The 13,783-nt window shown below is 51.7% G+C and overlaps 1 protein-coding gene across 5 annotated transcripts in view; it reads left to right on the plus strand.

Moving 5' to 3' along the window:
• Window positions 1–13,783, plus strand: part of CCDC136 (coiled-coil domain containing 136) — a 29,612-nt gene that overhangs the window by 12,877 nt on the left and 2,952 nt on the right. For 2 of the 5 annotated variants that reach the window (XM_056799681.1, XM_056799684.1), the window contains 12 exons: window positions 1,152–1,296; window positions 1,937–2,132; window positions 2,468–2,617; window positions 3,116–3,298; window positions 3,695–3,865; window positions 4,465–4,683; window positions 5,889–6,083; window positions 6,465–6,677; window positions 7,706–8,002; window positions 8,078–8,305; window positions 10,167–10,418; window positions 11,130–12,413. In XM_056799681.1, the coding sequence (XP_056655659.1) occupies window positions 1,152–1,296; window positions 1,937–2,132; window positions 2,468–2,617; window positions 3,116–3,298; window positions 3,695–3,865; window positions 4,465–4,683; window positions 5,889–6,083; window positions 6,465–6,677; window positions 7,706–8,002; window positions 8,078–8,305; window positions 10,167–10,418; window positions 11,130–11,807 (2,927 nt within the window). In that variant the 3' untranslated portion in view covers window positions 11,808–12,413. Of the gene's footprint in view, window positions 1–1,151; window positions 1,297–1,936; window positions 2,133–2,467; window positions 2,618–3,115; window positions 3,299–3,694; window positions 3,866–4,464; window positions 4,684–5,888; window positions 6,084–6,464; window positions 6,678–7,705; window positions 8,003–8,077; window positions 8,306–10,166; window positions 10,419–11,129; window positions 12,414–13,006; window positions 13,114–13,783 lie in introns of those variants that run through there. The other 3 variants (XM_056799683.1, XM_056799682.1, XM_056799685.1) reach the window with 3 other exon arrangements.

Below are 13,783 nucleotides of genomic sequence, written 5' to 3' on the forward strand. Positions count from 1 at the left end.
ACAACAGGCAGAGTTGTGTGACTGGCAGTAAGAAACAAGAGTAATAGTTGGACGTATTCTAACATGTCTTCAGAAGCCACCATATTGATTCGTCCTAAAGATTCTATGCATTTCCAGAGGGCTCATCAAATGTTAGCGATTTCTTTTGGAGGTTTCTGAGAGTCTCATTTTACTTGCGGTATCCCCCCCCCCCTTTTTTTTTAACTTTGAACGGTTTTCTAGGAAGCCAACAAATGAAGAGCCAACCATAGAGGAGAATCCCCTGGGCCACTGGTGTTCCAGGTAGGGTGATAGCTGGCCACTCAGTCCTGGTCCAGACTGTCACCTCTACAGTTTCCCAGGGGAAAGGAATCTCCTTTGTTATCCCAGAGAGCTTTGAAGAACATCAGTGGCCGAAAGGAAGGGAAGATCTGTTTTCAACATAGAAGAAAAAAGAAGAAAACCTGCCTGAGAATCAGTACTGTATATTGTTTCCAAGGCAGGAGAGCAAGTGGTGAGGGTGAGGCCATCCAGGTCCCACAGCTAGAGAGTGTCTGAGGTCTGATTTGGACCCAGGACCTTTCATCTCCAGGCCATAGCTCTAACCACTGAACAACCCTCTCCCTTAACATAGCCTTATAAGAATAAAATGTTAGAAGAAACCTTTGAAAGCCTTTGGTAACATTCAGTTGGCCTTCTTTTTCTTTTTTTAATAAAACCCTTACCTTCCGTCTTGGAGTCAATACTGTGTATTTGTTCTAAGGTAAGGGCTAGGCAATGGGGGTCAAGTGACTTGCCCAGGGTCACACAGCTGGGAAGTGTTTGAGGCCAGATTTGAACCTAGGACCTCCCATCTCTAGGCCTGGCTCTCAATCCACTGAGCCACCCAGCTGCCCCTTCAGTTGGCCCTCTTGAAGCTCATAGAACCTCAAGAAAGAATCCGTATGGTGGTTTCTGAAGCCATGCTAGGAGGATGACAAGGGAACCAGAGCAACACAGTTTTCCCTGGGTTTTGTCTTCCAAGGAACCCAAGCTCGGACTCCTCAACTTCCTTATAACCTTGGGGAAGCTAGGGAGCTTCCACCGATTATTTTTAGAAGAGAAAAACAAGAGCTGGTCATCAGTACCATTTTTCTAAGCGTTCAGTCTCTTCTTATGTTTGCTCTCCACAGAGGAATTGCAACAGCTACGGGACCGCTGCAGCCTCTTGACTGAGGAGTACCAAGCCCTGCAGATGAGTAACAGCAGCCTGTGTGAACAGCTGGAGGAGATGGAATCCCAGAGGTACCGCAAAGATGACCAAAAGGAAACCTGCAGGTAGCCTAGCCTTTCTGTTACCCTCTGCGCAGCTACCCTACGCTTGCCTTCTAGGGATTTCTGGGAAAGATGTCAGTATTAGCATGGAGCAGCCAAGGGGAATGGCGTCCTCCCTCTAGAGGACGGGTCGGCTCCAGGGTAGCCCATCAGGGTTTGAGATGGAGCTCCTTAGCTAGGGAGCTATGCCTGAGTGAATAGCCCAGGCTAGTCCAGATCATCCCAGACCCCGTGACTCATTTACCGGATTTGAAACCCATTCAGGCTATCCCTAGGAGTCGGATTTGCTCTCTTTCGGAGGTGTATCCCAAAGTAGCTCAGACTCAGTCTCTGTTTTTGTAGGTAGTACAGCAGTGACTTAGCCTGCCAACCAAGGGCTTCCAGGTATGGGCATGAGCTGGTCCTGAGCTAAGCGCCTGAGCTTTTCTTAGAGCGGAGGTTCTTAGATCCACCCCAGAACCACAGCAGCCTTTGACGATGGTGGTGGATGAAGCTTTGTAGGAATCTAGTCTCTAATCACTTAGCTGTGTGGTTCTGAGAATTTCATCCCAGTTGGCTCCCTTGGTGTGTAGCCTGAGCGGTCTTGGATGGTAGTGCCAGGCATCACACAATGCCAACGTGGCTTTGGGGTTGTGGGTTACAGAAAAATGAGGGTGGCAGAAAGATGGTTGGAGTCACAGACGAAGGATACCTCAACAACTGAATCTCAGACTTCGGACATGGGAATGTTTATGGATAGCAGCTTCAGTCAGTCCTGTGTTGATGAAGATGAAGAATCGGAAAGCCTTCGGCAACAGCTTCAGTGTGCCGAGGATCAGATACAGGAGATGGAGAGCAAGGTGGGCATCAGAAAGGACGGGGGCTTTTCCTCGAGGGCCCAGGTCTAGCCATCTCATTGGCATTTGTCAATTTGGTCCAAATTAACTTTTTTTTCCCCTAAAGCACTCACCCGGTGTAAGGCAGTGTTCTGAATGCTAGGGGACACAAAGATGAAAAAACACATGATTCCTGCTAGGAAGGCACTTACCATCTAATTGGTTAGCTACCCCATCTACCCAGATTTGTACCCATCATGGCACTCTAATCAAATGGTTTTCCTAATAAAGGGGACACCCTACCTTCTCTAAGAATCTACTTCTGTGCTCACTGGCTCCCTCTTGCATCTCTGTTCCAGTGTAATGTCCTGTACACTGAACTACAAGACTTACAGAAGGTGCATCATGCCAGTGAGGGAGAACAGAAGCGCCTGCAGAAGGATCTGAAGTTCTTCCAGGAAGAGCTGCAACGGCTTAAAAATTGCCAGGATGCCATTGTCAAAAAACAGGTGACAGGGACAGTGAGGTGGGTTAGTGGAGAGAGAGCCAGGCCTGAAGGAGGATGGTCCTGGGATCAAATCTGACCTCAGACTGGACAAGTCACTTAACCCTCATTACCTAATCCTTACCACTCCTTTCTTGGAACCAATACACAATATTGATTCTAAGACAGATGGTTAAGTGTTTAAAGAAAACAAACAAGATAACAACCCCTCAGGGAAAGGAAGGAGGGAAGGGCAAGAAGGTCCTTTACAGAAGTCATTTTATGAGGTGAGGAAAGGAGTTGTGATGCTCAGCTAGCCTTTGACCTGGAGGCATAGCTTGTGGGACCATTTTAGGGATCCATGCAATACTATATTCTGGGCCTGCATCAGAATAGAGAATAAGCTGAGACAGAATGGGAGTTCTTTCAAGGGGTCTGCATCTAAGAAGGAACCAGGCAGAAGCAGGAAGGGCCCTGTCATCTCTCATGGTAGCTATTCTCACTTGCATCCTTCTCACTGCAGACTGATGATCTGGTGAAGAAACTGAGTGACCTGCAGAAGAAGTACCAGGAGAGCCAGAAAGAACAGGCAAGTCTTGCACAGGAACGGACCCAACTTAAGGAAGAACTCCTTAAAAGCAAGGAAGAGCAATGCAAACTCTTGGCTATGAGGCGAGCCCTTGCAGAAAGCAACAAGAACGAGAAGGTAAAAGCATGGAGAGCTGAAGGATCAGGTTGGGATCTCCTGCTTAAGGATTTGGGGGAGGCAGCAAATAAAGTGGAAGAATTGGGATGAGCAGGCAGTCTCTGGCTTAACTTCTGGGTGAAGGAAAGGTGGGTGTCCATAGAGAGGGAGGGCAGGAGCACATACTTAGGGCTGCTTCCATCTAACCATAACCCCCCACCTTTGCATGGTCCCATGCTGCATAGTCTCTGGATCTGCATCAGAGAAGATGCCAAGCCCCTTAACTGAAGGGCAGGACAGGTAAGGAAGGTGAGGCCTCCAGCCTGTCAGCATCTGACTGAACTAGGCAGAGAGGTAAACAGGTAAGACTCTCCCACAGGAGCTGCCTCAGGTGCCCAAAGTCCTTCTTCACCATAGGAGCTGAAGGCCAAACTTGAAGACTTGCAGTCTCGCTACCTCGAAAGCCAGGATCAGAACTGTCAACTCTTGAGTATACAAGAGAAGTTACAGGAGGACCTGGAGGTTTATGGCCAGGAGGTGGAACGCCTCAAAGTGATGGAGGCCTCCAACAATGAGATTATGGAGAAGGTAAAGGCACATGGGAAGCAGTAAGGAGAAGGTGGGCAGTGGAGGGAGGGAGAGCCCCTCAGTACAAGAAGCAAGAGGAAGAGGGTAGTCTCAGATGTGGGGCTCTGCTCTTCGGCTGGCTTTGCATTTGAGCAGCAGCCTCTAGAAAAACCCCCTATCAGCTTGCATACTCTGTGCAATAAGGCATGCTGGGAATTGGTCCCCTCTTGCCAGCCCCTGCTAGAATGAAAGTTGAGGCTGGAAAGGTCAGGGGAATTCCTTCCTTCTTCCTTCCTTCCTTCTCTTTCCTTTCTTCCTTCCTTTCTTCCTTACCTTCTGTCTTGGATTCAATACTATGTATTGTTTCCAAGGCAGAAGAGTGGTAAGGGCTAGGTGATAGGAGTGAAGTGACTTACCTAGGGTCATACAGTTGAAAAGTATCTGAGATCAAATTTGAACTCAGAACCTCCTGTCTCTAGGCCTGGTGCCCAATCCATTGAGCCACCTAGTGGTCCCCATGGAAATCTCTTTTTGATCCCAGGACCAGAGAAAAGATGTGAGTGAGAATAGGGTCAAGGTTATTTCTAGGGTGACTTCAGTGACTGCCTCCTACATCACAGAACATGGAGCTGGAGGCCAGGGTACAGGACCTGGAGGTGCTCCACCAGGCCAGTCAGGAGGAGCAAGCCCGGCAGCTCCAGGTGCAGGACGAGCTGCAGGAGGCCCTCACAGCCTACCAGCAGGATGTGGAGATGCTGAGGAAGGCACAGCAGAAGCTGCAGCCCCAGTGCCAGACCCAGCTGAAGCTGCGGCAGTGCCAGGAGGACCAGATGATCAAGGTAGTCCACCACTGAGGAGGCGGGGAGGAGCTCCTGGGTCCATGGAGGGGATGCGTGGGGCGGGAGACAAAGAGAACGATCCACCGCCAGCCTCCAAGAAAGCTAGTGGAGACTGCCCAGGCCGGGATCCCGAGGGAGGACAGCCTGCAGAGATTACATCTAGGTCCTGCATTCTGAGCTCTTGAAAATCTGGGCCATCTGCCATCAGGAGAAAACACAGTATTTAAGTTATTAACTACTTAGAGGTTTGCCAAGCCCTTTGCACGACAACCCTGTGAGAGTGGTGCTGTATTAGTCTTTTTTTTTAAAGATGAGGAAACTGAGGCAGGCAGATGTTCAATGCCTTGTTCAGAGTCATAGTGAGTATCTGAGGCAGAATTGGAACCCAGGTCTTTTTGACTCTGGGTCCTATACTTCATCCATTGTGCTATGCAGCTGCCAGGGTTTTGACGGAAAATTAGAGTGGAATCTCTTTTTTTTAACTCTTCCCTTCTGTCTTAGTATTAATACCATGTATTGGTTCTAAGGCAGAAGAGTGGTAAGGGCTAGGCAATGGGGGTTGAGTGAAGCCCAGAGAAAGAAAACTGACAAAAAGGAAGGAAAAGTTTGCCTTTCCTTCTCCAACTGCCTCAGAGAAAACATCTAGGTGGTAGAGTGGAGGCAGACTGGAGGGCCTAAGTTCAAATTGGGCCTCAGACACTTACCCTGGACAAGCCCTCATCAGAAAAACTGGGATTATAATGGCACCTACCTCACAGGATTGTTATCAAGATCACATGTATGGGATATCTATGTGGCTCAGTGGATAGAGAGCCAGACCTGGAGAGAGGAGGTCCTGGGTTCAAATTCAGTCTCAGATACATCCTAGCCATGTGACCCCAGGCAAGTCATTTAACCCCAGTTGCCTAGCCCTTGCTTGGAACCATTACAGAGTATTGATTTCAAGATGGAAGGTAAGGTTTAAAAAAGAGCTCATAAATACATAAAGCCCTATGGAAGTGTTAGCTGTCATCCTGAGTTTATGACCAACTGCTCTGATCATAGAAGGGATGCTCCCAGGATTCCTGGATCCCAAGATCTGATGATTGACCTGAGGTCAGGGTCAAACAGAATAACGGTACCGAGAGGGAGGCCATGCTGAGCTCAGGGGCTTCTGGGTAATGCACAGGTAACCTGCTAAAGCACGCTCCTCCCCTCTTCTGCAGTTCAGCGGCCTGGTGCACAGACTGAAAGAGCTGCACAACATGTACAACTGCAGCCAGAAGGAAGTGGCCCATCTGCAGTGTGAGCAGAGAAAGCTCCTGAAGAACCAGAGGAGGATGCAGGAGGAGCATTGCCAGCTGCAGCAAGAGATGCGCAAGCTCACCTTCCCTGTCCCTAAGCCTGCCCTCCTCAAAAAGGTAACAGGGGCCGGGGAGAGGCAGCCAGGGGCAGAGGTGGCTCGCCTTTAGAAACCAGCTCCCTGGGTCTGGCTGAGCCCGGAAGGCCTGGAAGGGAAGCAGCCGGCTTTCTCTGCCTTAGTCGCCCCCCACGTGGTTCGTAAGAGCAGGGACGGAGCTGTTTTGTGGGCCAGATGGCATCCGCAGCCTTCCTTTCTTAAATGGACCCTGCTTGGTGCCCCTCGCTGTAGGGAGACCCAGCTAGCCTCCATACTGAAGCAGGTCCCCAGGCACAGAGGCTTCCTGTGGGCTGGAGGCAGTGGTGGCAGCCAGGAAAGATCAGGCAAAGGCCGAGTGGGCAGAGACCCCCCTTAGGAACCGTCCTTTCACCTCACCCCACAGAGTCAGGAGCTCTTGGCAAAGTTGAACCAGCTGGAGGAACTACAGATCTCCTATCAGAACCGGCAGGAAGAACAGAAAAAACTGGTCGAGAGTCAGGATCATCTGTTAAAGGAGCAAGCCCAGGTGCAAGAAGAGTTTCGACATTTAAAGGGTTGCCAGATAACTCTGGCGCCTTCCTGTGTTAAACTGTCGAATGGAGTAAAGAAAGACAAGGTAACTGCAGCCAGGGCTGCTTCTGGACCGGGCGGTCAGAGCTCCCTCGGGTCACGGAGGCCATTCCTAAAGAGAGGCAGAAGGGTAGGAAGCTAGGGCCTGGCCACCCACAGCTCAGGTCATGCTGGAGGCGGAAAGACTGGGCTGCCCCCAACCTGCTCCTGTGCCTCGGATGGAGAGGCCAACCCAAGGGCATTCTGCCTAGCCTGGGGCCTCTGAAAGGCACCCCCCCTTAGGAGAGCCAGTGTAGCCACCACATGGGCTGAAAGATGGGGGTGAGAGGGTAATGCTGCCATCCCTCCCCCTCTCTTCTTATTTATTTGTTTATTTTAAGCCCTTCCCTTCTGTCTTAGAGTCAATACTGGGTATTGGCTCCAAGGCAGAAGAGTGGTAAGGGCTAGGCAATGGGGGTTAAGTGACTTGTCCAGGGTCACACAGCTGGGAAGTGTCCGAGGTCAGATTTGAACCCAGGACCTCCCGTCTCTAGGCCTGGCTCTCCATCCACTGAACCACCCAGCTGCCCCCTGATCATTTCTAAAGAAAGAGAGAGTCTGGGTCTGACAGGCTTCAAGGCTGCCCAGTCAAGTAGAAGCAGTAGTCTAAGCAGGCAGGTCACTGTAGGGTCCAGGAGATAGAGCAGAAGACATCAGAAACGTAAGCTAGGAGCCACTCACTCTGGTTAACGGGGCAGAACCCAGACTTAGCCAAGCTGAGTGACGGAACCCAGAAGCCAAGTCCTGAGGAACAGCCCAGGACAAAAATTAGGGGAGCAAGAAGGGTTTTAGGGCCAGACCCTGGGCGGCCCTTTCGATACTACTAGCAGGAACGGCCAGACCCCGAGCCAGCGGCCTCTGAGACCTTGGCTTTGGGCAGGCTTCTTGCTCATGGCCGAAGCGAGTCTTGAGGCGTGAGGGCCTGGCCTGAGGTCCAAGGAGGGGAGCCGGGCAGCCGGGGAATCTTCCTTTGGGACGGCCGCGGCCCGGAGGGCCCCCATTTCCTGAGGTAACGGCCTTCTGCCTCCCCCGCAGTCCTGCGGCGACCTGTACAACAAGATCCAGGAGCTGCATGTGCTGTACCAGGCCACCAACCTCGAGCAGGAGCAGCTGCAGGAAGAGCAAGGGAAGCTGCTGGAGGAGCACAAGAAGCTGCAGAACGACCTCCAGCTCTGCCAGAAGGAGATGCGGGTGCTCCACTCGCTGACCCCCAAGATGAGCATGGAGAGCACCAAGAGCTACAGAAGGAGCTACAACAGCAGCAGCAGCAGCAGCAGCAACTGCGGCAGCTACGACGACGACGACATCAGCGTCTGCAGCGAGAGCTTTGAGGTAGGGCTCCCAGCCCCGGGCAAGACTGGCGTCCGCCCCAGCCCGGGATCTCACGGCGTCCCTCTCCTCCACCAGGTCCTGGAGACCGTGGCCTCCGTGATGAATAGGCTGCAGGAGGTCAAGTCCGTGTACGTGGTGTGCCAAGATGACCAAGGCCAACTGCAGCTGGACATGATGCAGTTACTAAAGAAGCTGGGACATCTTCAGGAGGACCTTGAGCTCTGCCAGGAGGAGATCAAGGAAAACCAGGATGTCAAGAAGGGGGAAGAAGGCCAGGTCGTTGGAGTCCAGAGCAACCCTGAGGTAACTGGCTGCGGGGACTGAGCAGGACCTCTTCTGGGAGGGAAATGGGGACACGACTTGGAATGGGAATTCCTGGGAGATGTGGAAACCAAGATGGCACCAACAGCCAGCTATTCAGCATTGCTCTCCTTTTAGAGCAATCCCAATCTAGTCCAGGTGCCCTCAAGAGAAGAATTGGAGGTTTGCAAACAAATGAGTGCAAATCAGGAAAGGTTCTTAGGGGAGACCAAAGTGGAAGATGGAGGAATGCAGGATAGAACAAGGGATCATTCCTTTTCTCTCTTAAAAACAACAACAACAACACACACACACACACACACACACACACACAAAACAGGGGGTAGCTAGGTCACTCAGTGGATAGAGAGCCAGGCCTGGAGACAAGAGGTCCTGGGTTCAAATTTGGTCTCAGATATGTCCTAGCTGGGTGACCCGGGGCAAATCACCCAACCCCCATTGTCTAGCCTTTACTACTCTTCTGCCTTGGAACCAATACACAATATTGATTCTAAGATAGAAGGTGAAGGTTAAAAAGAAAAAAGAAGAAAAAACCCATACCTTCCACCTTTGAATCAATACTGTGTATTGGTTCTAAGGCAGAAGAGTAATCAGAGCTAGACAATGGGGGTGAAGTGACTTGTCCAAGGTCACACAGCTAGGAAGTATCCAAATCTAGATTCGAACCCAAGACCTTCTGTCTCTGGGCCTGGCTCTCTATCCACGGAGCCCCCTAGCTACCCCTTCCTTTTTCTCTGATAATATCTCAAGAGAACTCAGAAAGTCCCTCTGCCTTCCTCCTGTCCATATGAAGGCAGACTTTGGGAAATCCTTCCCAAGTTTATCCACTTTCCCCAGAGAAGTGAGATGAAAATTGCCCTGCCAGTGTGTGTGCCCCATGGGGGGTTACTGATGGCTAAGCTGACCCTGGAAGCTCAGCCCCCAGGTTAGCGACTCTCCACTGAATTGACTGCCCAGGCCCTCGGGTCTCAGGAACCAGAAGTGGACACTTCAGGGCTCTTCCAGAGATTTACAATAAAAAATACTGTGTGGAAATGTTATTGAATGAAATGAAGTATTAGAAAACAACTGTCAGAAATTGTTTCTACACATAAATGGAAAAAATTTTTTAAAATACATGATGAAGCTTCCAGATTGTCCAATGGTTAGTGTTGACTCCGCAGTCAGGAAGAAGACCTTCATTCACTCACGTCCTGCTGCATGGTCCTGCACAAATCACTTACCCTCTGTTGGCCTTGGTTTCCACCCTTGTAAAATGGGGATGATAACAAGTACCTACTTCACTAGGTTATGGTGAGGGAAATGAGATGCAACATAATGGGCTTCGCAAACCTTAAAGTTCTAGAGCTATTTTGTCATTGCCGTTGTTCAGTTGTGTCTGATTCTTTGTGACCCCATTTGGAGTTTTCTTGGCATAGACACTGGAGTGTTTTCCCATTTCCTCCCGCTCATTTCATAGATGAGGAAACAGAGGCCAACAGGGTTATGTGACTCGTCCAGGGTCACCCAGCGAATGTCTGGGGCTAGATTTGAACTTGGGAAAATGAGTCTTCCTGACTCCAAGCTGGAGCTCTATCCAATGCCTGACTGACCCTAGTTATTATTGTGTCATAAGAAGCAGCATTTAAAAAAGGACTCACCAGGTCTAATCACTGAATGTCTTGAGTCAACAGCCATTTTAAGCCAATCCAGAGGCTTCTTTTCTGTTCTTTCTAACGTTTGCTCTCTTGGGGCCCCTCCGTGAGACCCACACGTGGGGGTAGTCCACGAGGACTCTCCGGCAGGGTGTCCCGGTGCGGGCCGGCCCTTTTTGTCTCACTGACCCCTGTGCCCCAACCTGCAGTTCAAAGAGCTCCAGACCAAGCTCCGGGAGCTGCAGCTACAGTACCAGAGCAGCATCGACGAACAGTGCCGGCTTCTAGCGGTGCAGGAGCAACTGGAGTGCCAGCTGCAGTGCTGCCAGGAGGAGCTTTGTCAGCTCAAGGCTGAGAAGCCCTGCGGGCCCAAGGACAGCCGTGAATGGTGCAGAAGCGATGTTAACGTCAGCAGCAAAGTGCTGGGCAGGGCAGGCATCGGCAAGAGCATCTGCAACCAGGTGAGTAGCACGACCCACCTCCCCAGAGGGCTGCTCCCAGGTAGATTCCAAAGTGCTCAGGGTCCTCCCCGGAGGGCCCCAAAGCATCCACCATGGTCAGGCCTCTTCTCTAAGCTGTCATGGACCTCTTCTCAGAATCCTGGTTTTAAATTCATAAAATAAAATGCATAGAATTAGAAGTTTAATCAATTGTATTAAAATCTAACTATCAAAATATCACTTTTAAAAACAAATTCACAGAGGTCAGGGGAAGAGCCCCTGTTCCTGGGACAACCATGGGCAGATGGGCGGCAGATTCCAGTGGGGGTCTCCGGGTCCCGCACCACGACAAGCCCAGCCCCACGTTCTGGACCCTAGAGGGAGTACATCTAGAGAAGGGAAGAGGCAGGGCAGCAGAGGGGTCATATCTTTCAAATAACTGAACCGACTGATGAGTTGGCCACAATCAGAGTTGGGTTGGGAGAGGTGGGGGTTGGGGAGGGAAGTGATGAAAGGGAAGCTTCCGAGGTTAGGAGAGAAAAAGGGGGGTCAAACCATCTTTGTCCCAATGAGCTGTTTAGAAGCTTTGGACCCTTTTCAATGAGTATCATCCAAGAAGGCTACCATACAGCACTTTGTCTGTGTCTTAGAAGGCATGGTTTTCTTGGGAGGATACGGGGAGTACATGTAGGAGGCTCCTTGGGGAACACAGTGTCGCCTCCCTCTCCACAGAGTCCGGAGCTGGAGGTGGTTCTGTACTACAGGGCCAGTCCAACTGAACTGGAAAGGGAGGATGCTGAGGAGTCGTGCGAGGACATTCTGCAGGCTGAAGAGCTGATGTTCCCGGAGATGCTGGAGGAGGAAGAGCCTGAGGCCAAGGGGGATCCAGAGGCGGCAGCAGGACCAGAGGTGGCAGCAGGACAAAAGGTGGCATCAGGACGAAAGGGGGAAGCAGGATCAAAGGGGGCAGCAAGATCAAAGAGGGGATCAGGACCAGGGGTAGAGTTGGAGATAGAGGAGGAGTCGGAGACAGAGGTGGAGGAAGATGAGGTGACAATAATTGATTGCTATTCCTTGGAGAGGCGCTTACCAGTCCAGGATGATCTGGGAGAAGGACCAGATGACCTATGGGACCAGGTGGGCTCTTTTGATTCTGAATCAATAGAGCAGATCGATGTGCAGGACGTCGGGCAGGATGAAGAGCTCTCCAAGCCAGATTGCAAGGATGGCACCCCCATCAAGATCTCTGACAGCAAAAAGGTACCTGCAGCTCAGTCAGGGGGCACCAGGAGGGCACTATGGGGCTCTGGCAGCATGAGAGGAGGGCGGGAAGGCACCCACAAAGAAGAGAAGAGGCTTGCCCCAGCACAGGGCAGATCCATGCTGAACTTTCCTGTGAGCTCACTCTGAGCTACCACTGACCCTGAGAAACCAAACACTGGCTCAGTGGAGGCCTATCTTTCTGTGTTTGAGAAGACTCCTGGGAGGTAGGCTCACTACCTACAGGCCCGGCCTAGAGGACTCCTTCCTTAAGGCATATTCATTCATCAGGGTTACAGGCTCCAGGCCCACAGTCTCCCCTGAGCAGTGGGTGCTTTGAGGGATGATTTTCCCTGGTGGATGTTGTATTCTCATGTCACCCAGTAAGTACCCAGGCTGCAGAGCTTCCTGTCTTCTCTCCCCAGATGGCAGAAGCATCCCAAATATTAAATATTAGATTAAACCAAGTCTTGTCAGGGCTATCCCAGAGCTCATCTGACCTCTGAAGAGGACCCAGACCTGGCCCACTTAGCTCTGCGGTCCCTCTGGGGTGACCACAGGCTTTCTAGACAGGAATTATTTTTGCCTCAATCCAGGGACTTCAGGAATCTGTCTTCCCCTTTCCTTGTCTTTCTCCCTCTCCCTCTCCCTCTCTATTCCCTTTCTCCCATAGCAAGACCAATTTTTAAAGTGGGTGGGTGGGGTGGGGAAAATTGGGGAAAGGGGACACTTTCTTCAATAAATCTTTCTGAAAAATGCTGGTGCCCCTGAGAGGGATAATTCACTGCCCTTCTCCTGTGGAGCAGATGGAACTTTGCCTCGGAGTCTGAGCAGTTCAGGCATGTAGTGCCCTCCTTCCTCTCAAGGGGTCCACCTCAGCCGCAGCCCTGCAGCCAGACATAGGGAAGGGAGGAATCAGAGCCGGCCAGAACACAGAGACCCTAGCACCAAGTCTCTCCAAGCCAAGAGGACAGGGCAGTGGCAGTGGGAAAGGCAGGGAGAGACCCTTAGGCCCAACTCGCTGACCTCGAAGGAAGGTCCTGCAAGGATGAAGGAGGAACATGTCCTGAGCCAGGAAATGCCTCAGTTACTAGTGGGGGCTGAGGCCCCACTGAGCTCCTGTAGCTTCGCACCCGCTTCCAGTCACAGGTGGGGAGAGCCACAGCCCCCACCCGTAGCAGAAGCGCTGCTCACCTGCTCTTTAACCTCTCAATTTCTTTCCTCCCTCTCTCCCCTCTGTTCTGCCATCTTCACGACCTGTTGGCTTCATTTGTTTGCGTGTCTTTTGCCTTCCTCTCCTCCCCCTTCATATGTCCCCTGTGCTTCCATTCTCCCCTGACATGTTGCAGCCACCCCCTGACCCTGACCCACCCCTCTTCTCCCTGCCTCGCATAGGCCTGGTGGTCATCTTGGCTCTGCTCTGGTGCTGGTGGGCTGAGACCTCATCCTAACACAGGTACTCTACTGCTTCCTCAGCATCTGGGGCCAGAGGGGAGGGGCAGGTGGTCCTGACGGCGCCCTCCTTCTCCCTCCCTCTCAGCTTCTGCTGGCCGCTCCGCTGCCATCCCCTCCTTCTGCGAGATGCCAAGGACTGAGCATTAACACCCGGGCTCTCGTCCTGGCTGCTCCTTGAGCTGCCAGTAAAGATTCTGTCCATCTTGGAACCTCCTTCTCTGAACCCCAAGCAGGATGGATGTGTGCTTCCTTAGAAAGCTGGCGATCCTCGGGGACAGGGATTTTCAGAAGCTCAGTACTGGGGCTGCTTTCATTAACCATCTTTTCCTGCCACCCTTGAACCTGGGGCTGCCCATCCAGTCGTGCAGGACTTCCAGGGTAGAAGAGTGGCCTGGACTCTGGCTGTGGCTAGCCCTTTAGCAGACCTCCCCACTACTACCCCTGCCTGGGGAGGCAACAAATTTCCTCAAGGATCCAGGGTAGATAGACACACACTGGGCTTCTCCGCCTTGGATGTGGCCCCTGCGACAGAGACTCTGAGCAGGCTCCACAGCGGACAGGAGAGGCTAGTGGCTTCGTAGATGCTCCGAAGACCTTAAACCCATCTTTCACCCTTATGAAGTGGTGAAACAAGCCTCTCATCCTATTTATTTTTTCATCTCTCTAAAGGT

This window comes from Monodelphis domestica, chromosome 5 (assembly GCF_027887165.1).
Source record: "Monodelphis domestica isolate mMonDom1 chromosome 5, mMonDom1.pri, whole genome shotgun sequence".
NCBI classification, from domain to species: Eukaryota; Metazoa; Chordata; class Mammalia; order Didelphimorphia; family Didelphidae; genus Monodelphis; species Monodelphis domestica.